Source organism: Micropterus salmoides, unplaced genomic scaffold (genome assembly GCF_014851395.1).
Source record: "Micropterus salmoides isolate LMB-PRFRI ecotype aquatic unplaced genomic scaffold, ASM1485139v1 Ms_hic_scaffold_301, whole genome shotgun sequence".
Classification (NCBI taxonomy): domain Eukaryota; kingdom Metazoa; phylum Chordata; class Actinopteri; order Centrarchiformes; family Centrarchidae; genus Micropterus; species Micropterus salmoides.
The window spans coordinates 6,454-31,583 of record NW_024042274.1 but is presented as its reverse complement, the minus strand read 5'-3'; the positions used below and the strand labels follow the sequence as shown (position 1 = coordinate 31,583).

At 44.1% G+C, this 25,130-nt stretch overlaps 1 protein-coding gene across 1 annotated transcript in view; it reads right to left on the bottom strand.

Annotated features, from left to right (window-relative positions):
* Positions 1–23,702, bottom strand: part of LOC119883759 (anthrax toxin receptor 1-like) — a gene marked incomplete at its 5' end in the record, with an annotated part of 44,668 nt that extends 20,966 nt beyond the window's left edge. Inside the window, 7 exons of the mRNA XM_038694390.1 lie at positions 18,310–18,390; positions 20,520–20,588; positions 20,705–20,778; positions 20,874–20,904; positions 21,002–21,083; positions 21,547–21,618; positions 23,631–23,702. Coding sequence (XP_038550318.1) covers positions 18,310–18,390; positions 20,520–20,588; positions 20,705–20,778; positions 20,874–20,904; positions 21,002–21,083; positions 21,547–21,618; positions 23,631–23,702 — 481 coding nt within the window. The remainder of the gene's footprint in view (positions 1–18,309; positions 18,391–20,519; positions 20,589–20,704; positions 20,779–20,873; positions 20,905–21,001; positions 21,084–21,546; positions 21,619–23,630) is intronic.
* Between the last annotated feature and the right edge of the window lie 1,428 nt (positions 23,703–25,130).

The following is a 25,130-nucleotide window of genomic DNA, read 5'->3' as shown; positions in this document are numbered from 1 at the left end:
AGAGAGCCTTAGTGAACCTTTCTAGCTGTAAAGGTGTCACTAAAGACAGTCCACAGGACAGGAAAAGGGGCGATCTGACCCCTTTCCCTCCAGCAGGTCACCTCCAGCCTCAATCTGACTCTTTTCTCCCACAGAACGGCTGAGCCATAAACCACCAATTCATTCTCTGATATCCTGTGCGATAAGCCAGGAATGCAGAGAAGACCATAAAAACCCCTGTTACTCAAACCAAGCAAGGTTCCAGTATAACTGTGTTTATTCTGTTTAAATAATAACCTTGCTAAGTGAGCAGCAGTGTTAGCCTCTGAGTTTAGTAAGTAATAACCCTGTTGTTATCCTTTAGTGATGTTTGAAGACTAGCAGACCCATAAGAAAGTAATCTTGAACTAGTTTTCTAACCTCATTCTGTGTTGTCTTAAGTCATTCCTGTTACTCCCTAGTAATCACTGTCTATTCAATGCTAACTAATGCTTTAGTTAAATGTTTCATATACAATTTCTTACTAAATTATCCATGGAAACGCTCGTAGGCATCACCAGCCTCTCAGTTAAAGTGGAATGTCTACTCTTTTCTTGTGTGACCCGAGCGCCACCAAGGGGACAAGAAAGGTATAACACGCAAGTGTTTAAAACTCGGTTTACACTGACAGAATTGTTAAGTAGGCCTAACTATCACCACGTAATTGCATAAACGAAATTATACTGTCATGCTGACATCTAAATTGTCTCATGAGTTAAAACCAGTAACCAGCAAGTATACTGAGGACATGTAATCAAGCTTTGTTACGTTTTATATAACCATTATAAACTTTTTCCATAGTGTTTAGCCTTGTTTTAACTGTCTTTATCCGAATGTTTAGAACTAAGTATTTTTCCAAATGTCGATATTGTGGAGAGAGAGATCAAAGAGACATACGCGCAACGTATATTTCTTTATCCCAAAAGTTAACACCTTAGCGACGTTTGTGAGACCATCCCCAAAATTGACGTCACTACCTAGCGGAATCAATAAAAAGGCCTTGCTGTCTTTTGTTCTAGGCTTCTTACCTCTTCAAAACTCTTCGTTTAAACTTTCTTGAAACTAAACGTATACGTTCTCTTAAACTTCCTTTACTTTTGAAATTCCGATTTTGTTTCGTACTTAAATTTCCTTCAGACGAGCTGAGAAGGCTACGACCCTGAATTCCAAATTTCTCAGCGGGAGATTTGATTTTCTTTATTTTGTTTGGAGCTGCCTGTTTAACCTCAGCAACATTAAATAGCCGATATTCCCGAGGCGTCGCGAACCTACGGTGAATGTGTGAGTTTATTTGATTTTGTTGTTGCAACCCCATCCGACCGTTGTGAGCAACTTTGGACCAGAAACTCAGAAGCCTTCATTTATGGCCTTGAATAAATGAAACTACGGCTCTGACGACCAAAACCCTGAGTGGGCCCTATAGCGACACCAAACGAACTGAGATCAGAGCAAAAGCCTTGGCTGACAGCCCGTTGCTGCAAGCGCTTCCCACAGAGGACTCCGGAACCAATCCACCGGTTTCAACCCAACTCGAAAACGCCACTGGGGTCGGGCCAGAACCGACTTCCCGAGTCAACCGGCAGTCGAGCCTCGCCACGGGACCTGCGGCAACGGTAGGCCAAAACAAACAACACTCTGTGACTCGTTGGTGATCTATGGGCTCCATCCACAGTTAATAACCCTTAGATTAGACAAGCTAAATCTGCAACCCAATTTCGGTTATTCGTTCCCTCATACTCGTAGAATTCTCTCCCTCTACAATAAACTAAAACTCAATCGAACCTTACATAGGCTACCCTTTTAGTACCTCCTTGTGGTCATATTAACTGTTACCCTGTAATATCACCACATTTACCCACTATTGTACTCTCTTTTGTTAGTTAATAAATTCACTTTGAGCACAGCGATGTATGTGTGTGTTATTCAGAATCTAGAGTCCCTATACACAGAACTTACGCTCAGATCTGAGACTGACTGACTGACCTTACGATTTCAGAATAACAACTAATGAATTAACCGAACTCGGTATAATTCTCAGGCTATACTCAAGGACCTAAAGCCTTGGGCGGACAAGCAAATCTTTAGGTGGTGCTCCTAATTTCGAGGTATAAAATTAATATTCCCGGAAATATTAATTTTCATAACTGTATTAAAATTTTACGTAGCCGAGATCTGCTACAAATGGTGCCCCCCGTGAGGCGTGTGAAAACTCTTAACTCTGATAGTACACACACATCCTTGACGCTGTGAAATTATAAATTGAAATACTGAAATTCTCCCACATACATTGGGTTTTAATACCAACAGTTAACCAATAATGAAGTCGCTCCTCAGAATGCTTTCTCTCTGCTAGATGTCTGACCTATTGCTGAAATGTGTGTGTAAAGTGGCCCTCTACTCCTTAACCTGCTTTTGAAATTTAATCCTGTGTTTATGATTCAATAATCTGTAATTGAGCTAAACTGTACCGCGTTCCAGCCGCGGAACTAATGTCTGATTGAGTAAGTTACGGTAACCGTATGAGATTGAACTACATTTAATTGTCTGCTGACGAGTAGACAAATCCGCTTTGACGAAATAAATTCGAGAACTAAGATTGTGAATTCATTGTGAATTAAGGCTGGTTATTGTTTTGGCAAAAGATTATAGCTGCGCTGCGCCAGTATAATTTGTTTGCAGCTATAAATAACGATTAGACGCGCGGAGCCGTTGATCGTTAGGTTATCAGCAACTACTCCCGTTTCTATTTAAACTAGCTACTTAAATAGTAAACAGCTGCTTGCAGTGGAGTTATACAGCGTCCGAAACTTGACAAGGAGGCGTTCCTGCCCCGAGCCAAGCTACGCTAAAATTGAGGCTTGGATCAAGCTGAATTAAATAAACGGGAGACAATCCCCTTTTTGACCCCGCGAACGGGACTTGTATCGAGAGCTGGGGGGAACTAGTGCGAAACTCTGATTGGTGAACTATTGCGTTGCCACGGCAACGATCTGCTAACTGCGTTAGCCTGAGGCTAACAGCTACTGGGTCCGAGGACCATAGTCAGAGAGGAAGCCTCTCTTCTTCTGCTATATCGTGAAACGAACCGACCCACAGCGCCCCAAGTGGCAGGTCAGGCCCATTGAACGAAACAGCCCTAAGCTGCGCCACAGCTCCCCTCTGGGCTGGCGGAACAAATTACATGCTCTGCACTAAATCGATTTCTGCGTCACTAGTGTCAGAAGTGGGACTATAGAGTCTGGCGAATTACACCAGACTTTTGTGATCAAATTTGGATAACTGACTTTCAGACACATAAGCCAGTGTGTTAAGTTAATTTGGAGTGTTGCTCCCTGAGTGCAGGATAGAGCCCAAGCTCTCCTTCTTTGAATACCTACTAATTTTAAAGATCTCTTAGGTGTTGCTTTAGAAAAGGACTGAGCCAACTTTGCACCCTAACCAAGAACTACACTGAATAGTTCTAATAATTTGATGCAATCTCTTATTCAAAGTTGGCTTATCTAATTTAGACTCAGCTATATTGGAATAAAAGTTAATTCTCACTACTGCTGCAATATCCCTGATTTGAACTTTTCCCATTTTGAAGCCTTTTCTGTAGTGCTATTTTTTTTTTTTTATCCTTGCAGGAATAAGGTAAATACAGAATAACATCTTGATTAGAATTTTGTTAACCTTTTGTTATCTGGACTGTTGGAATTCGGAAGCCCACATTAAGCTTAATCATTTGGATTCATAGCTTTCCCACTAGGCTTTCTTTAATCCCCATTCATTATAAATGTAATTTGGACTCTGACTTTTATAGCAATTGGAATTTTGATAACTTGATAATTACCAAAGGGTAATTAAGACTTTCAGTTTAATCAGTTTTGATTGTATCTTAAATTTAACGCACATTAATCAACTTGGGGTTTGTGTTAATTTGACTCTGAACTTTGATTTTAGAAACCTACTTATTTTAATCTCAAATTGTATTTTAATAATATTTCTTTTCAATTTGGGTTTTGATTTTAGAAATTTAATTAGTTTTAATCTCAGAATTTTAATATTTCCAATTTTGAACTTGATTCCGAAATTTAATTATTAATTTTTTTTAATCTCAAACAATTCTTTTTCTCCAACTTTGACTTTGATCATTAAGGACTTTGAGCTTTGATTGCCAAACCAGTTGTAACCTTAACTGTGAGTTGATCTAGAGCATTTAACTTTAATCCCAAGTGTGATTTAATTCCATAAGTTTTCCATATTTGTTTTATTAATTTTAAAGTTTTGTATTTCTTTTATTACCTTAACTTCCAATTTGTTCTGTGTCCCAGTTAACCATTCAAGTCTGATTTGGAAGTCAGCTTTCTTCAACCTGACACACCTTTTGTTTTCCCCAACTAGTAAACACACTGCGGAACTAACAGACTCAGGCCTGCTGTACCAGCAAACACCTGTAGTTCACTTGATTCCCTTAAAGCAAGTTGTATAATTGAGAGTCCATAGATTTGATTTTAACACTTCTTTTCTTCAGATCCCCACCTTTCAAAATAACTAAAGGACCGAATACACAAGTCCAGTAAACCATAGCAGCAACACCCCTTTTAATTTAAGAACATCTCCTCTGAGTTAACACACTTGTTATTGTTGGGTTGAGACCCAAAACAAAATCCCTAACCAGAAGGTGTGATCACCTGTTTTCAACATGGCAAACCAAGGAACATCGGAAAAATCTGGAGCAGTGGGGGAGACCCGCTGGACAACTTAGATCCAGCACTGGCAGACATGACTGATGATTTGATACCTGGCTACTCAAATGATATCCAAAACGTTGATGCTGTTGAACTTGAAACGATTCTGGCACAGCTGGTAGCAACTGCACTAGTCACTCCACTGAAAGACAAAGCCCTTGCCCAGATGCTTGGGAAAATGGCGATTGTGATGTCTGCACAATCTAAACACACATAAACTGTTAGCACAGTCAACAGCCGCACAAAAATCTGCCCTCCAGGAAAATCGAGCCCTTAAACAACAGCTGGAAAGCACCCAACAGCTGCTCAATGAAGCGCAAGAATGCATCACCGAGTTGCAAGCTCCTCGTACCTCCCAAAGCGATGACGAGGATGACGAGGAGAAATCTGAACTGAAGGGAAAGAACTCCCAGCTTGAACATTTACTCCATCAAAAGGAACAGGAGTTAGAAATAACTAAATCAAAACTTAACGACACAACTAAGACCCTTGGCCAATCAGAGACCCTCCTTAGACAGGCAGCCGGAGAAATAAAAGACTTAAAATCACAAGTCAAAGTCCACAGTAAACACAGAGAAGCTGAACAAAAACGCACACACGATATGCAAAAACAGCTAGGTGAGGCTAGGGACAGAATAGCACAATCACTGCGACAGCAGGAGATCAAGGAGGAGGAGTTGGCCGACGCCAGAAGAGAGTTCCAACTCTCACTTGAAATAGGCCAACATACAAACTCCTTCTTGCAGCCCCTGCCTGAAAGGGACCGCCCTCGCTCCCCTCTACCAGACTTAGAAGACTGGTCCTCACAACCACTCCCCCTAATCCCTACTGACCACATGACTGAGCCCCAGGTAAGGAGACCCCCACCGGCTCAGGTTAAAACGACTCACCTACCTCGGCCGCGTCCACCCGCTACTGACCACAGTTTGAGCCCTTCTGATAGGGACCTCGACAAAATCGCTCGCCATATAACGCGTTTCCAACCTAGCGCTGGGGGCTCAAACGAAACCAACATCTATCTAAAAGACATCGACTACTACTTACGTAAATTCCCTGCTGCCACAGTAGATGATAAGATTTACCTCATCAAGGTAACCTCTAGTCGAGAGGTTAGTAGTTTCATCGAACGCCAACCTAGGTATGTCAGAGAAGATTATGACATACTCTGCCAAACGCTGGTGGAAGAATATTCTGATTTGGGATCACAGGCAGGGTTGGCAGCTGCAATTGCAGTTAAGCAAGAGCGTTCAGAGCCTCCTCAGCAATACTATCACCGTTTGCAACAAGCGTACTTCGGTACCAAAAATGAGCGTGAAATGGAGGAAGAGGTAAACTTTAAATGTCTTTTCATTCAGAATCTCCATCCTACAACTAGTCACCATTTGGGTGTCGCAGCATGCCCCCGCACCCAAACAAGTAGGCAGCTACGTGAGCTAGCCACAAAAGGGTTCGAAAAGCAGAGACATACCATGACTCGGCACTCTGAACCTCGGGGCGTCTTAAACGTCAACGTTAAGTCCCCCCATATGGAGCTGGAAGGAGCTTCGGGTGGCGAACCACCTGCCTCTGCCACCCATCCCTCACAAGCTCCCCAGCCGACTCAGGATCAGAGGCACGCACCGCCTCGCCGACCTGAACAACGTTGGGGCCACTCGCGGCCACCCTGGGCTGATAAGAACCAGAACTACCAGAAGTCTGAGTTCCACCGGCCCATGCACACGGCCAACCGCTGGGGCAATCGGCCCTTTCACGAAAGAGGGGGGAGATACAACCAGCGCGAATCCCAAAACATTTCTAGCTGGAACAGGCGATCGCAAGGAAACACACGCCCAAGATTCCCCAATAAGGACAAAAAGAAAGACGACACTGAAGGTAAGTCTGACGCACCTGCACTCAGTGGGGAGGAGCTTAAAACCCTCAAACGGTGGCTCCAAACTCTGCCTAAAGATGACAACAAAACAGCAAATCTCTTGACCATAGCCACTGTTAAACCTGAGTCCTCTACCCCAGAACCTACTACAAGACAACTTGAAGTAGATATGGACGACATATATCGGGGACCCGATGTAGCCAGTCCACCGCTCCAAGCCAACGTCTCAACAGAACCGGCAACTGCACCTGAACCGTCCGGTGCACCGGTGGGGGAAATAACTCCCCCTAGCGCAATCCTTTTGGTACAGTCCGATTCACAGGGAAGCCCTCACAAAGAAAATTCCCCAACCATTCAAGGCAGCCCACCTTTTCAGCAGTTCTTGTGTCACCTGACTGAAAAGGGAGTGGCACGAAAATTCTTTCTGTCAATCACACTTGAGGATGAACTGATGCATGAAGCACTCCTTGACACCGCTGCAGACATTACCTTAATGTCCTATGCTCTTTTTAACAAACTGCAGGCCATGGTTCGAGCCTCTAACAGAAACCTGAAACTACAGACTTGCGCCCTTGAGGTCCAACCATATGGTCCGCAGGGACCACTCTAACAGCCATGGCATTGATTCGAATGACCATTGGCCCGATGGTACTCGTTCACCCGGTGTACGTGTCTCCTTTTAATAACATTCCCCTGCTCATCGGGAAGGATTTCCTTAACCGCTTTGAACCACTTCTTGACTTCCAGAACTTGAAAATCTGGGCACAGGTCAGACAACCTCTGCCGATCTCGCTTACTCAACCCGCCACAGCTCACTGCTGCATCCTCGAAACTGATGCCTTGCAGGCCTCCTTGTGGCCTCAAAATGAACTTCTGGCCCAGCGCGAGACCTTCTTGTGCGCATTCACTGCCCCCGAAGGGACAAATGACGGTCACATGCAAGTGATGAATGGTGTCCAACTTGAAGACACACATATTGACAACGTGACTCTGGCCTTGTGGGCAGACAAATCAGCCATCAGCCAAGAGCTGTTTGAGGCACTTTCAAAAACCAGCCCCGATCTCCAGCTGGCCAAGAAATCTTTCCGCTTTCCTTTGGACCCTCTTCCCAATAGGGTGCTAACAGCAGTGGGTGTCTGTGCTCTAAAAGTGCGCTGGAGCAAAAGAGAGCTGACTCACTCTGTTCTAGTCATTCCGGGTCTTCCATACCACGTCTGTGTCGGCAGTGACATACTCGTCAGACTAGACGTGCAAATAGACACGGTCAACAACATCCTCTGGTCCTTAACAGGTGTCCAGAACACACCTGCCCCTGATTCCGAAAACATGATGTCTGGCCAAACCATACCTGAGGCTTGCCAGGTAGCTACTGGGTACCATGCAATGGTACCGGCAAACATGGCCAACGTATCCATACGCGTGGACATGCGTCCGGGCCAACACCTTAACCATTCGCAAGCATTCTTTCAGCCTTCTCAGCTTTTCTTTGGACTAGGGCTTTCCATCGAGGCTACACCTCTGATGGAACTAGCCGCTAGATCAACTCACCTGTTGGTGGAAAACAACAGCAACCAGGACATCCTGATCCCTAAATCCACCCCGTTGGGATGGTTGATCAGCACAGAATTCCATGATTTTGAACTCAGGATCCCAGTGATAGGGAGTATACCTCCCTTCCTGTCCCCTGATCTCTCAGAAGAAGAAGTGGTGTATACCAAACCCTCTGGGGCTATTGCTATCTTTGCCTCCCTGCCACTAAACGATGACTTTGTTTGCAGAGTCGACCTTAACCACGACAACCACATGGTTCTTGAAACAATCAGCGTCACGGCTATTAACGTGTTGCCAGAACCACAGTCGATGCCCCTCCCACAACACATGGGAAGAGGGCCCGGCGCCACTCCACATGATGCCACTGCTGAACTTGATGCAAAGTTTACAGCTCAGGTAGACCAAATCGTGGCGGAAGCCAACGCTTTGCATACTGATGAAGAACGCACAAAACTCCGCGACCTCTTGTTCAAATACAAAGCGTCCTTTGCCAAAGATTCCCTTGACTGTGGTCTAACCACACTCCATTCGGTGCGCATTCCACTCCTTCGGACGCACCACCACTTTTGTACGTCAGTACAAAATACCACTCGCATCTTACAAACCCGTTCAGGAAATCATAGACGACCTGCTAGAGAAAGGGATCATCCGACCCTGTAACAGCACTTACTCGGCTCCACTCTGGCCGGTGGTGAAACCAAACGGCAAATGGCGACTGACCATTGACTACCGCCGGTTAAACCAACAGGTTCCCCTGTCCAGGTGGCCCATGACTCAGTTGGGCCAAGAGCTCCCTAAAGTCAGGGATGCCAATACTTTTCGTCAATGGACGTTGCTTCTGGATTCTGGACTATTCCAGTCCATGTCGCAGACCAACACAAATTGGCTTTCACCTTTGCAAATAAGCAATACACCTTCACCAGGTGCCCGTTTGGCTACGCCAACTCACCTGCTGAATTCAACATCTTCCTCAACAAGGCGTGTCCCGATGCCGCTAGTCGAGGTACCCTCATATATGTCGATGACATCTTGATGAGGAGTTCCACTCTGGACTCCCACTTGCTGGAAATAGATCACGTGCTCGGACAGCTAACCGCCGCCGGCGCAAAGATCTCACTCTCCAAATGTCAATGGTGTAAAACCAAAGTCAACTACGTCGGCCTCCTCGTAGGCTCCGCTGGTGTAGAGCCACAAGCAAGTCGCGTACAGGGCATCTCCAATATCAAAGCCCCTGCAAACGTGTCAGAACTCCGCAGCTTTCTGGGAGTCTGCAATTATTCCCGACAGTTCATTGAAAATTACGCAGACCTAGCCAGACCGCTAACAAATTTGCTCAGGAAAGATGTCCCCTTCACCTGGGACAAACCACAGGAGCACGCCATGCAGGCGCTAAAGGAGAAACTTGGTACAGCTCCCTGTCTAGCTTACCCCGACTGCTCCAAAGAATTTCACTTGGAAGTGGGGTTTTCTGCCCACTGCTTGAGCGCTGGCTTGTACCAACTGCATGACATGGACAAACGAGTCGTTGCATATGCCAGCAAAACACTGCTTGCCCCAGAACTGAAATACACCGACTGCGAAAAGGCACTTCTAGCCACGGTGTGGGCCGTCAAAAACTTTTCCAACTATCTCGGTGGTCAGAAGGTAATCATTGAAACCCATCACCACCCGGTGACTTTCCTTAATAGCCAACGCATTAGGGATGGGGTAGTCACCAATGCCCGCGTCGCCTCGTGGTTGATGACTCTTCAGAGTTTCGACATAGAGGTGCGTTATGCACAAAATAGGAAATCACCTTTGGGCACAGAGCTAGCAGCCTGCCGGCGCTGCTCTGACGATGCCCTCTCACATGCCGCGGTACTTTGCAACCCCGCACCCCCCAGGGACACACGCCACCACTACTTCGATGATAACGTCTGCAAAGGCATGATCACGGCATATGTGGACGGCTGTTCCTTTCACCACGAGACACATGTCCGTGCTGGCGTGGGCGTGGCATGGATCCACGATACCCCATACGGACCCCGCCGGTTCCACTTGGGATCTCAGTCATCCCAATACGCTGAAATAGCGGGCGTCCTGATCACACTTGAAATGGCAGTTGCACACAACGTCAAAACTCTTGTGCTGTGCACCGACTCCAACTATGCACGCCTCAGTTTCTCTTGTCACCTACCAACATGGCAACACAACGGTTTCCTGACATCAGGACGGAAACCGGTCAAACACAAAGAGCTATTCATAGCTTGCGAATATACCTAGTAAACACACATGACTTGCGGGTTTACTGGAAGAAAGTTAGGGGCCACTCCCGAGTCCCTGGCCAGGACAAAGACCTGAACGATTTGGCAGACGCATTAGCCAAACAAGGTGCCATCGACGGCACACCCTGGCAGTTCCAGGCAGACTCATGCCCAAACCCGCCCGCCCCTACAGTCTGCGCGGTCACCAGGTCTCAAGCGGCCCATGCGCCTCAGACAACTGCCCCTCATCCAACTACGGTCTCCGTAGCTCCTGCCTTCACAAACTCGGATTTGGTCGCTCTGCAGGCTCAGGATCCTGCCATTCACAAAATGGTACTCTACCTTACTGAATTGGAAACTCCCACAACCCCAGTCGATGACCTTGCTTCCACGCCCGGTCTCAATGATCTCTACCGCGTACGCCGGTCTCTCCGCCTCGTCAAGGGCCTCCTTGTGTATGTCTCTGAGGCCCTCACTTCACCTGCGTTCGTGGTACCTCAGAGCCATAGGGGGGTTATGCTAATACACGCCCATGACTCGCCATGCGCGGGCCACAAAGGCACCAACGCAACACATCACGCACTCAAACAGGTAGCGTATTGGCCACACATGCGAAAAGATGTAGCAGACTACATCAAAGGCTGCCTGGTATGCTGCCAATTCCAACCTGCAACACCGCTTCACAGAGCCCCGTTACAACGGAAAGGCATCTCTTTCCCCTGGTCAGACCTACAGATCGACTGGGTGGGGCCTCTAACCAAATCAGCCAGAGGAAATAAATATTTCCTCACAGTCACTTGCGCATTCACCAAGTGGGTGGAGGGCTTACCGGCGCCTAACGATACGGCCCAAACCACCGCATACTTGCTAATGAATCACATCTTTTCACGATTTGGCCTCCCCTGTCGCGTCGACTCAGACAGAGGCACGCATTTCACAGCTGAGGTCATGCGACAGCTGTGGCAGCTGCTCGGTGTGGAAGCCAACTTCCACATCAGCCACCACCCTCAGTCCTCTGGCCAAGTGGAGCGAGCAAACCGAACAGTGGTCAACATATTAAAGAAATATGTGACTGCTAATCACAAGGACTGGGATGTAAAACTGCCCCTGGTACTGATGGCAATCAGAGCGACACCCCACACGGCAACAGGGATCTCTCCCTTCGAAATGATGACTGGCAGACAAATGACTCTCCCATTGCATCTGCTCTACCAGCCAGGCGAAGCTAGCATCGCCACCGCATATACGACACACCAGTATATGACCGATCTAAGTAAACACCTCAGGGACACGTTCGCCTTTGCCCAACACAACTTGAACAAAAGTGCAGAAGGGAGAAAAGCCTACTACGACCAAAAGGCGTCTCACCATGAGCTCCAAGTGGGAGACAAGGTGTGGTATTTCAATTTCGCCCCACTAGCGCAAAGGGACAGCCAGAATGTAGGAAGGCGTGCTCGTAAGTTGTTCCCCCACTGGACAGGACCTCATGTGGTCACAGACAAACTCTCACCAGTCGTGTACCAAATCAGAGTACAAAAGAATCACAAGGAACCCACCTTCAAATGGGTTCACCGCAACCAAATCAAGCCACACCAAAACCCCATGGGACACGTCGGGGACGCCAGCGTCCATTTGAATTAATAATTAATCAGTAACGAGAGCGGTTAGTGGTTAAAGAAAGAGATTATTTGTGCGTGCCAGGTTAAAACCTAAGATTGAGAAGCCAGGTATCTCTTACTCGGGCTACCATTAACAGCTCTAACCACTGCCAAGGGTTCCTCTGCGAGGAGTCCACCCACCACTCAGGTACGAGTGGGGGGGTTGTCTAATCAAACTTCGAAACACACAGATTCCCAGAATTCACGATCTCGTAGCTGACCTCGAGCTCTCATACGGGCCAAATAAAGGAAAGGGGGGAAACTCCAGCCAATAGAACCAGTGAAACCCATTAAGACTGACCTGTACTATACATTCAAAATGGCCCTAACCGCGTGCGTTCTTTCCAAACAGATGACGTTTTTGCTTGTTCTGCTGACACTCAACCTGGCAATCACCACCATCCATCCTGGGATTGTGGAGCCAGGGCCGAATTCTGGGGTGGTACTTAAAGGACAGCCTGGGCTGTTGATTACCAATTGCCGCCTGCACACACAGAAAGTGTTTGTAAAACTGAGCCCTAAGGAGGTATGTAAGAAAAACCTCCCAACCTCTGCCAAAGAGGCCTCCTTCTACACCAGCCGCTGGTCCAGAGTGGTCGCAGAACACGCGGAAGCAGATATAACACACGTGTTGCGGCAACTGCAAAAGTTCACCCTAACCCAATCAGAACTAGGGGGTACAATCACCGATCCAAGCGGTTCATCGGAGGGCTGCTCACTGCAGCTGCCGCCGTTGGAACCCTTTTCAGTATAGGACTTTCCTCAGTCAACGCCGTTAGTCTAAACACAATCAGGCGCCACGTCAGCGAACTAGAGTCTGAACTCCCAGAGATCAGGAAGCAAGTTTACTACCAGCAGCGGCAAGTAGAAACTCTAGGAAAGACCTTGAAGGACACCATTCTAGTCGTTAACACCCACAGTGAAGCTCTAAACAGAACCCTGCTAGCAGTAAACGATCTCATCCTGGCAGTCAGGGCAGATTATGCCCACACACTATTGGTCAGCATGCTAATGGCAGATATGTTGCGAGAGACTAGCTCCTCCGTGGATCAACTGGCCATGGGAAAGATCCCACCTTACTTAGTGCCCGTCTCTCTAGTGCAGGACCTACTAGCGGCCGCCACTAGAGACACTATTACCCCACTCCAAACACACTTGGCTTACACGCTGGGTAGTGCCGTGCCCATCCACGTTGACCCGGAAGAAAGGGAAGTAGCCTTCCTCGTCAATCTTCCCATAATTAACTCGGAAAACATCTATAGACTCAAGGATGTGGTAAACGTGGGGCTCTGGCAAGGTAGTACACACGTTAAAGTGGAGACACCTGCTGTCATTGCCTACCATGACAGCGACCCTGAACTACACCTGGCTCCAAATTTACATATGTGCACCCTCACCAGAGAAATCCACTATCTGTGTCCCAGTAAGCCGTTCCTTCGCGACAACACGGATGGGATCTGCGGCCTCAAACCCATGGCGGAACACGCCCGGTGTCCCACAACACTCACACCCCGGGCCAAAGTCACTAAGACTCAGGCCGAAATAATTGGGAACCGCTGGCTAGTAAACACCCCCGCTAGAACGGCCACCCTGACCTACGACCTGCATGACACCGCCACTCGCATCCAACTACCCGACCAAACCATGTGGGTAGACGTACCAGAGAATGCCATTCTACACATAGAAGAGGTAGCCCTCTATCATTTGAACCCAGAGCAATATGAGAGCGAGATTGAAGTACCTGACTTCTTTGGTACCCGCTCTCTAGAGTTAAACCCTGACACTATCACTCAGATACAATACAAAGGAGCCCAAACAATTGATGTGACCCCTATTGATGACATGCTCCGTGAAATTGCCACCACAAATTACACCCTTAGTCAACCCCTAGCCCACTCATGGTCCGGGCCCGACTCAATCTTAGCCACCACCATCATTCTAGGTTACTTGTTCATTTTTGGATTGGCTTTCTTCTATATCAAGCGTACCCAGGCTCTGCAAGGCAAACTAGACAAATGCACCCGGGGAGTGGCCGCCCTTGTAGGTAATAGGGCCTCTAAACGAAGACCAGCTGCAGATCTAGAAATGGTGGAGGAGGACCGTGAATACAGCAGACCAGAAAACATAATGGCCCCTGCTATTCTAGAATTAGTATACTAATAGAGCCACTCAACACTTAGCGACTCTAGAAGGACACCAACCTGATCCCAGATGTTGTTGTGTTTTGCCACCTGTTCTCCCCTGCTTGATCCCTTCTAACTCACCAGCATCTGACCAACACCTGATCAACACCGGACCAGCATCTGACCAACACCTGATCAACACCGGACCAGCACCTGCGCTGGTTGCTCCTCATCTTCGACCCGGTGTTCCCTATCAGAGCGAATACCGGCTCGAAAGGGGGGACTGTTGTGAACGCAACCAGACGCACTTCAAAGAAGGTCAGATGGTGTCAAAAGAGGGAGGGAAGTTTCCCTCCCCGAGAGTTGACCTCTTTCACATGTAAAACCCAGAGACATCGCCTGGTGTTGGTAAGGACCGAAAGAGACTCAATCAGACAATGAATCGCTTAAGGATTGTGTATTCAGAGAGCCTTAGTGAACCTTTCTAGCTGTAAAGGTGTCACTAAAGACAGTCCACAGAACAGGAAAAGGGGCGATCTGACCCCTTTCCCTCCAGCAGGTCACCTCCAGCCTCAATCTGACTCTTTTCTCCCACAGAACGGCTGAGCCATAAACCACCAATTCATTCTCTGATATCCTGTGCGATAAGCCAGGAATGCAGAGAAGACCATAAAAACCCCTGTTACTCAAACCAAGCAAGGTTCCAGTATAACTGTGTTTATTCTGTTTAAATAATAACCTTGCTAAGTGAGCAGCAGTGTTAGCCTCTGAGTTTAGTAAGTAATAACCCTGTTGTTATCCTTTAGTGATGTTTGAAGACTAGCAGACCCATAAGAAAGTAATCTTGAACTAGTTTTCTAACCTCATTCTGTGTTGTCTTAAGTCATTCCTGTTACTCCCTAGTAATCACTGTCTATTCAATGCTAACTAATGCTTTAGTTAAATGTTTCATATACAATTTCTTACTAAATTATCCATGGAAACGCTCGTAGGCATCACCAGCCTCTCAGTTAAAGTGGAATGTCTACTCTTTTCTTGTGTGACCCGAGCGCCACCAAGGGGACAAGAAAGGTATAACACGCAAGTGTTTAAAACTCGGTTTACACTGACAGAATTGTTAAGTAGGCCTAACTATCACCACGTAATTGCATAAACGAAATTATACTGTCATGCTGACATCTAAATTGTCTCATGAGTTAAAACCAGTAACCAGCAAGTATACTGAGGACATGTAATCAAGCTTTGTTACGTTTTATATAACCATTATAACTTTTTCCATAGTGTTTAGCCTTGTTTTAACTGTCTTTATCCGAATGTTTAGAACTAAGTATTTTTCCAAATGTCGATATTGTGGAGAGAGAGATCAAAGAGAAATACGCGCAACGTATATTTCTTTATCCCAAAAGTTAACACCTTAGCGACGTTTGTGAGACCATCCCCAAAATTGACGTCACTACCTAGCGGAATCAATAAAAAGGCCTTGCTGTCTTTTGTTCTAGGCTTCTTACCTCTTCAAAACTCTTCGTTTAAACTTTCTTGAAACTAAACGTATACGTTCTCTTAAACTTCCTTTACTTTTGAAATTCCGATTTTTGTTTCGTACTTAAATTTCCTTCAGACGAGCTGAGAAGGCTACGACCCTGAATTCCAAATTTCTCAGCGGGAGATTTGATTTTCTTTATTTTGTTTGGAGCTGCCTGTTTAACCTCAGCAACATTAAATAGCCGATATTCCCGAGGCGTCGCGAACCTACGGTGAATGTGTGAGTTTATTTGATTTTGTTGTTGCAACCCCATCCGACCGTTGTGAGCAACTTTGGACCAGAAACTCAGAAGCCTTCATTTATGGCCTTGAATAAATGAAACTACGGCTCTGACGACCAAAACCCTGAGTGGGCCCTATAGCGACACCAAACGAACTGAGATCAGAGCAAAAGCCTTGGCTGACAGCCCGTTGCTGCAAGCGCTTCCCACAGAGGACTCCGGAACCAATCCACCGGTTTCAACCCAACTCGAAAACGCCACTGGGGTCGGGCCAGAACCGACTTCCCGAGTCAACCGGCAGTCGAGCCTCGCCACGGGACCTGCGGCAACGGTAGGCCAAAACAAACAACACTCTGTGACTCGTTGGTGATCTATGGGCTCCATCCACAGTTAATAAACCCTTAGATTAGACAAGCTAAATCTGCAACCCAATTTCGGTTATTCGTTCCCTCATACTCGTAGAATTCTCTCCCTCTACAATAAACTAAAACTCAATCGAACCTTACATAGGCTACCCTTTTTAGTACCTCCTTGTGGTCATATTAACTGTTACCCCTGTAATATCACCACATTTACCCACTATTGTACTCTCTTTTGTTAGTTAATAAATTCACTTTGAGCACAGCGATGTATGTGTGTGTGTTATTCAGAATCTAGAGTCCCTATACACAGAACTTACGCTCAGATCTGAGACTGACTGACTGACCTTACGATTTCAGAATAACAACTAATGAATTAACCGAACTCGGTATAAATCTCAGGCTATACTCAAGGACCTAAAGGCTTGGGCGGACAAGCAAATCTTTAGGTGGTGCTCCTAATTTCGAGGTATAAAATTAATATTCCCGGAAATATTAATTTTCATAACTGTATTAAAATTTTACGTAGCCGAGATCTGCTACACCAGTTGCCCTTGATTTGAACCTTCCTTCGATGATTCATTAAACTGTGTTTTTCTCTGCTCTCAACATAAGCTGCGATCATTAGCATGGCTAACTAGCTTACTACCTACAGTATTAACTGAGAATTACTTCCGAGGTCAAGGAGCACTTTAGCAACTACCAACATTCTCCCAAGGTTACTTGTTTGAAACTACAAACAACCTAAGCTGAGTGATTTGGAAACAGCGCTTTCAACCAGCTCATGGAGCCTTGTGTAACGAGACCTGACGATGCTCAAAAACAAGATGAGAAGATTTTTAGCACTATTTTGAAGAAATATGAAACGTTAAAATATGGGGTTCCTCCCCAAGAAGATTTTGAGCATTAAATACTTAATTTCCTGCATTCTGGAAACATTTTCTGCTCCAATTTAGGGTGGAAATGTCTTCCTTTATAAAAAGTGGAACAAAAAATTCAGCTGGGAGATGACAAATCATAAATAGAAAAAAATAACAGATGATAATGCAGTAAACAGCAGTCTGTTGCACAATGCACGTTTCTTCTATATTTACTTGCTTTGCATGTTTTCTTATTGTGCAAATAAACCTTTCTCAAAGCATTTTCGTTTCTTAGTTAACATCTCTTGCTATTTTTCAGAACATTTTTAACAGATACTTTCAAAAAGTGAGGGGGACAAAATCAGCCATTTCAAAATGTGGTGGGGACATGTCCCCAGCGTCCCCAGTTAAGGCTTAAAAATCTAGCTAGGTACAGCTGCTAAAATCTGCCCGCGACAGTTGTCATTTCAGCTGTCAAAATAAATGGTTGCCAGCGTGAAATAAGAAGCCTACTTTTGTCTATGTCTAACAATTTCGAGTGTTACATCTGTAACGTTATCGATGCAAACTCTGTATGTGTTGTGCAAGGATTATATGAGAGAAAAAAGATTAACCACATCACTCTAACAAATAAACAGGGAAACTGATGAAAATATTAGCGTCTCTTGTGAGAAACACAAGATGAAGTGTGCTTACCCTGTTTGTACTGTACTCATGATACATGAATGTGTTCCATTAGCCCAGTATGCCTACACACAGAGACAGTTCTGCCTGCCATGTATGAAAAATACTGTCTGTCTGAGTTGAATCTTCCACCAAAACTTTGACAGTGGGCTGTACAGTAAACCAAGACACTTTTTATCTCTTGCATTGTGAAAAGCAATGTAGATGTGACTGGATTGAAAGGTTGATGAGGAACAAGGTGGGACGTAAGTTCTAAAATATACTCCTGTTACAGTAATTGAGTGAGTTTTCTGTGTATTTATACTTTGAGTGTTTTCTAAAGGTAGCTCTGACACCCAAAAGGGAGTGATAAAAGGTGATTGAGCTAATGCAGGACAGATTCTAGATAAATATATGAATGTGGGCGTCATCTCCGGGAATGCTTCCCTGCACAGAGAGGAGTTTATTTACCGAATCAATGACTCCCCGGAGGGCGTGGAAGCCGCCCAACACAGGAAACACATGCTCGATGGTATCTGCAATGGTGGCCAGCTATAGGGGGAGACAGAGGTGTTGGTTATTATTGACTAAATTAAAAAATAAGTATTTCACAAAATGATTAATAAACAATTTACTGGATAAATTATTTTTCTGCAACTGTGGTTAGAGAGACACCTCCAACATTCAGAGGTCACATCTGGTTACTAAAGGTTACTAAAAGAGAGAGAGAGAGAGAGCAATATCTTTAGGTCTCAGATATCTTATACTAATGACGTGGCCTGCCTTGATGAAACTACAATGTTCTGAAGATGGACTACAAAAACCACATCTTTGCGTTGCGCCCCGTGTTGTTTTAATGCAGGCCATCTAAAGGTGGACAACAAGGTGGAATATATTACTTCATAATCAAGATAGCAAAAAGGCATAGCAGAAAGGGTTGTCACATTGAGAATGCTTGCTCACACTCACCCTCCTCATATTATTCATATTCATCAACATGAATCTGAATTGTATGTAAACAGTGTTTCCCACAGAATGACAGTGTAACTGTGGCGAGAGAGAGGGGGGGAGCTAGCAGAAGAGGCTGCTGAGTGAATAGCCTAGTATTCTATATGTGCTGCCTGCAGCTCTGTGATCAAATACAATTTTACACATAACCTAGTAAAAAAACCCAACAAGAATCGACAATGTGGCGGTCAGCGTTGATAATGTGATCAACACTGACTGCAGCTTGATCATTGCCTTTATAAAGGTAAGGGTGACAGCATCTGTGACTGAAGTAAAATGAATTAATGATATTGCTGAAGGCTGGCAATACATACATGCTGCAACATTGTCCTCACTCATTTTACAAGAATAGTAACACAGCTTGCATAGGTCTCAGTTACTGTTGACAGTTCAAGACATGTGCATATTAGCGAGTTACAACATAAGAGAGAAAAGGCTTAATAGACAATGGTAACTTGATCAAAATCCTTTATCCGTTATGGTCGGTGATTTCTTTTTTTTTATTGTAGAAAATTCTAATACAACACTTTATAGCTTATTTCAACAATCTGAAACATAGAACGGTGTTGAAACAGTATTAGATTACAGCAAAGCCAAAAGAAAACAAACCAAAAGAAAGAAGGAAATTGTGAGTCTTATTCAAGAATCATAATGTGCGTCTGTAGTGCAAGAATTTTGCTAAATGTGGTCAATGGATTTTATCTTTGAGTTTGAGAACGTGCGTGGCTATGTGTAAATGTTGCCGCTGCAAGGAACTGTGGGACGGCATTCTCTCCTTTCCTTTCGTAAAGGATGGTCTTATGTACTCTATGCTAAAGGAGATATGAAAGGAAGCATTGAGGCACCTTTCCTTAGCTTTTAGAGAATTCGACCAGCTCTTGTCATGGCTGCCGCTGAAATACTTCTGGTTCACTTCACTCAGTTAGGAACCTTCCTAAGCAAAAAATTATTTCAGACACAGCCCAGGCTGCTGTCTGAATGAATGGGGAGAGAGCCTAGAACTGCACTTTCACTGGTCACCGGAACATATAAACTACATGAATAGAATCAGCAATAAAATCTGATAAAAACTGCTGAAAAAGTTTGACGACTTCGCCTCAAAATAAGGTTTAAAAAGCATTTTTCCCAACCGGTTATACTTCTACCACGCATGCGCAGTAGGCCCCTTACGTCAATGGAAACTCCATCCTTGGCTGTTAAAAGAAGAGGATTGGCTTTCTAGTGGCCTTACGGGTTTTCCCTACAGAGTTATACTGAGGATTCTTAAAGTTGTATATCTTCTCTGTATAACTTCTCTGGTATTAGCCAAGATATAAAAATTTGCAGTCCAGCTTTGTGTGTTGGCGTCTGCAGCGGCCTAAGAGGCAGCTCAGGGTTAAAAATCACTCGGATTAGCTTTCAGGAAGTTTTAAATTATGGGTTGGCCAAATTGCACAGGGGCCACTGAAAACACACTGTGCAACACAGAGGTAACAGCATTTTGGATGTTTCCACAACTCTGGATTCCTGAGCACATGTGGTATAGAGTACACACACAGTAAACTGAAAGTGGCCTGTAAATTGAAAGGCAATTACAATGAAGTTGAGTGAATTTTACTTCAAAAATGTATGGAATATAGATGTTGAAATGCTTTACATGCAGCACACATTTATTGCATTGGCATAGGTGTTACCTGTGTCTCATTGAAGTCTTTGACGCCAACACAGTACACAATGGCTCCAAGAGACCTGGCCCTCTCCGCCTGTCGAAGAAAGAGGGAATAAATCTATTACTTCCAGAAAACCGGCACTCTAAGCAATGTGAGTATTTTTGCCACCAGATGAGCCCTGTTACTAAAGCGTTTTTTTGAGTTGCTACCTCTTGCTGTGCAGTAATAAGCTGATTTTCCTGCAGCTCTCCGTCTGTCAGTGCAATAATCACGCTGGCTGTGCCTGGAAGAAACGTACAGACATGCTATATAACACCAACGTAATTCATAACTTAGCCTGAAGTAAGTTTTCATGCGAATGAGTTATTTGATGCTTACCAAAGTTCTCCTGGTGTATCTGCTCGTTTGCCTTCAAATGGGAAGACATTTTTGTTCAATTAACATTGAGCTTTGCTAAAAAAGTTTGATACAAATAGCATTAAAAAAGCATTATGACAAAGGCTTACCCTCTGCAATCCAAGGTGCATGAATGTGTCTCCACCAGGAATCTCTCTTTTCAGAGCGTTCAGCCCCTTTCTGATGTCCACTCTGCAGAGAAGAAAGATAGCTGAGTTGGTTTTGGATGAGGATGCATGTAAACTGCAGTTACCTGTCTTTTTCAAGGGTGTAGATGTCTCTAACCTCTCCCTTTCCTAAAATTTTCACCTGACTCTGTTCATTTCATTCCCTGGAGCTCTCATGCTGACTGGAGACCTCTCTGGAAACCAAGTTGCCTCAACTCTCTCACACAAAACAACAGTGAGTTTTACGCAACAGTTAAATGGTGACACAAGCCAATTTTCAACTTCACATGAGTCCAGAGAGCATCTGCTTTTACTCTGGTGTAATAGTTTTGAGTTTACTTTACGGCTGATGGCTTCTCTTGCTAGAAAAACATGCACTTCTAACACAGATTCATCTTAAGGTTGGTCAGTTGCAGTTCATTATATTAAAGGGTCACATGAAATAATTACATTAATCAACAGACTGCATCCACTATGACTTCATTTACCTGTTTTCCGTCAGTTTCATGATGGTGGATGCTCTGGAGGAGAATGTTATGAAGGACATCCTCAGCATGGGACTAGAACAGAAAAAACAATCCATTATCACACCTGTCATTCAGCAGCCCACACTGTTCACCAGTTTGATTTGAAGATTGGGAAGTACTAAAATCCCCACAGAAACACAGAGTTTCTGATGATATGTGCCAAAGACTGATGGTAACTGCCAATGACAAAATTTAACAGCTTTTGGCTGCTGGTTGGTGATTTCCCACCTTGCCCAACACTTAGTGATACAAACATTTCCACATCATCTGAGGTTAATCAAAAGCATCAGCTATACAAAAAGAGACATTTGTTTTCCTCAGAAGCATAAAATAAATGGCAGTTAAAATGAACAATGAACAAATATCTTCACTTCCTTTGTGATCACTCCAACATGCCTGTGTATAAATTAAAAGTGGCACCGTGCATGGATGTATGAAACCTCTGTGCGTGACAGTGATTTAAACATTGGTATTCAAGCTATGTCACTGACTCCTCAGATGTGAAAAAGTTTGTTACTTTTGTTTATTGGTTAAAATTTATATTTAGAAAGGCGTTACATACACATACATGCACGGCGATCTGAAGAGAGAAAAAAAGTGTTTATTGTTTGTGAGAGAAAGTAAGTTCATGGAGATTTGAGCTGTTTGAAACTTTCTCATGTTTGTTTAAAACAGAAACTTTGAGGGTCAGCTCTTTGCTGTGGCTGAACCACGAAGCTCCAGGTGTTGTTGTGGCCTACAAGCAATAAGGACAAAACAAAACCACCCACGAGCTGAAGACCGTTTGTTGAAATGTCACATTTTACACTGCATTTTTACAGCTCTGGAGTAAAATATAGTTCATATTTTAGCCACAAGAGAGCTTACAGAATAAGTGGAGGACGGCACTCTAAATGACTACCACTGACATGACATAAAAGGGATAAATGAAAATGTCCACATCTTACTGTCACACTAGTTTGTATCTGTGTGACACTGGTACAATGACATTCTGACAACTTATACAGTGTTATGTGTATATACTAGCAGATGTTTTATTAAAAAAACAGCTGTTTGAATTTATGTTAATATTCATAGCAAAAGAATGGTTTGCAACCAATCCAACTTATTAAGCTATTGTTCCACCTTGACGGGGCAATCAAGTGACAAGTGGACCATCCCGTTTATGTATCACAAACATAGATAACAGATAACAACATGAACCGTTAGGACATGAGTTTTCGATCACATAAAGAGGCTCAATTGACGAATACACTTTACAGTCTGATGTTCAATTAGGGGCAGTTATGCTGCTGGGGGACTGCAAGATCCTATTAGTTTTATAATTTCAAGCCCTGTATAATGTTCCTCTAATGGCTATATGGGCCTATTCTACTTATAACATTGCCATACATTTGTCCTAGTAACTCACGCTTTTGTAACTAGTGACTTTATTTAACTCTATTGAACAGAATGCAATACATGATTGTTTTCCAACTCAGATCAAAGTTTTAGACAAGGAGCTCAATGGAGCTTTCTATCATTTGCACTCATTATAATATGATTTTAGATTAGATTAGAGTAACATTTCGGGGAAAAGATCTGAGTTGAGATGGTGCAGTGTTTTTTGAAGGTGGTGGATTTTGTAGGCCTTGCCCATTGAGAGCATCCATCATTCTGTGCCCTCCTCTAAGTCTCAAGAGGCTGTAAATCCCAGGCTATCCGACACATCCAGGCTTTCCAGCCTGTAGTCACTGCTGGAAACTCACTTACACCACTGGCATCAGCTCAGCTACTGCAGAGACAGAGTGAAACATCAACCTGGATGCTGAGTGACTTAGCATATGGCCAGCTGTAGCTGTAGGGACAGATTTTATTTTACTTTACCAGTGTGACTGCTGCTTAAAGTGTGCGTTTCTCTGATGATCTACATCTCGGGGCTCCAGGAAGTCGAGTACAGAGGCAACAAGGTTGTTTAGTAACTAGAGACTTAAAGTCCAGTTATGAAACGTTTCCAAACCTTTTAAGTGTTACAATATACTGTCCACCTATGTAGATCCACTTACCTTTTGAATTTCTCTGCTAGATTCTCCACAAAGTAGTAGATTTCCTCCCAGTGATTCTTCACACTGCCGGACCTAAGACAAGGAAAAAGAGAAGACCACTCAAATAAACAGCACTCATGTCTAAGAAATTAAACTTCAAAGTATACACACACCAACATTAAATTATGAGTTTACAGCAGTCATGAATTAACATACAGAAAATTGAAAAGCTTTCCTCAAAGAACACTAAGAACAGGATGAAACAAGAAATATCCTCAATAATTCCTGTATGTGTCTTTGAGTTACAAATGGTTTGTTCAGCAAGAAATACCTTAAGCTATCTGTCAGACACACACTATCCTCCATATGGTATAGCAGTCAAACAAGAAAAATACAGCTTTGTTTTGTTAGCCAAAAAAAGGCAGGGTGTAAAAGCATTAGCTCCACAACATGAAAAACAAGCTGTATTCTGGACAACTTTAACTTTTAACAGTAACTTTACTGTCTGTCGCAATTATTTGTAACAAAAAGTATTGTTTGTTGTTTATTTAATCGTAGGAATATTGTTTTTATTCCATTGTTGCTATCAATAGCTACCCTGCTGTTTAGCTGTTTAGCTAGCAACAGATTAGATACTATATCCTTTTTTTCTGTTACTGAAGGATATTATGCTGCATTCACGCCAAGTCATAATGTGGAAACAACATGTTATGTATGTGATGTTCCTATCTAAGTATGCTGAAATAATTTGAAGCTTAGTGATTTTGTCCAAGATTTGTTGCTGAACTAGTAGGCTACATTCCCTAAAACTACTAAAATGTTGCTTTACCTGACATGTTATCAGGGTTAATGCTTATAAAGAACTAATATAGGTCTTTTGTCCGCCATATTTCTGTGTAATATGACATGTATAATTTGGCAAGTCGTGTGACACAACTTCGGGAACAGTCGGGAACTCATTTTTCCACTTGTTCTGACACCACATGAATGCAATGTAAAACCTAAATTTCATAAAGAACATGGACCATCCTTTTTAAGTATCACAAACACCATTGGGGGAATAACTTAAATCGATTAGCCAATGCAATACCTTAGGGGCCAGTGAGTGTACTCTTGAGATAAAAGAGGTTGGTGGCTTGGTCTGGTGTGTAATTTAGCACCCTCCTGTATCCTGAATGAGCCCCTGAAGGCTGAGGAAATAGGTACTTTTCTCCCTAGGGGAATGTCCATAAAACTGGACTCTTATTAAAAATTTCCTCTGGGGAGATTTTGTGTGTGAGTGTGTCTCTGTGTGTGTTTGTGGCAATTTTATTAAGTGTATTTATAAAGGAAGCGGGCTTCCGGCATGATGTGACCCGTCAGCAGGTCACCCGTTAGCTAACGAGCGAGCCAGAGAGATGACACATGGGAAATGAGCTAATTGACTGTGGTAAAACTGGAGGATGAAGTTTACTTAGAATAAAGTGCAAGGCTGACTGAATGTTATTTTAGGTGCTGACTAACTGATGTAACGGCCTTAGA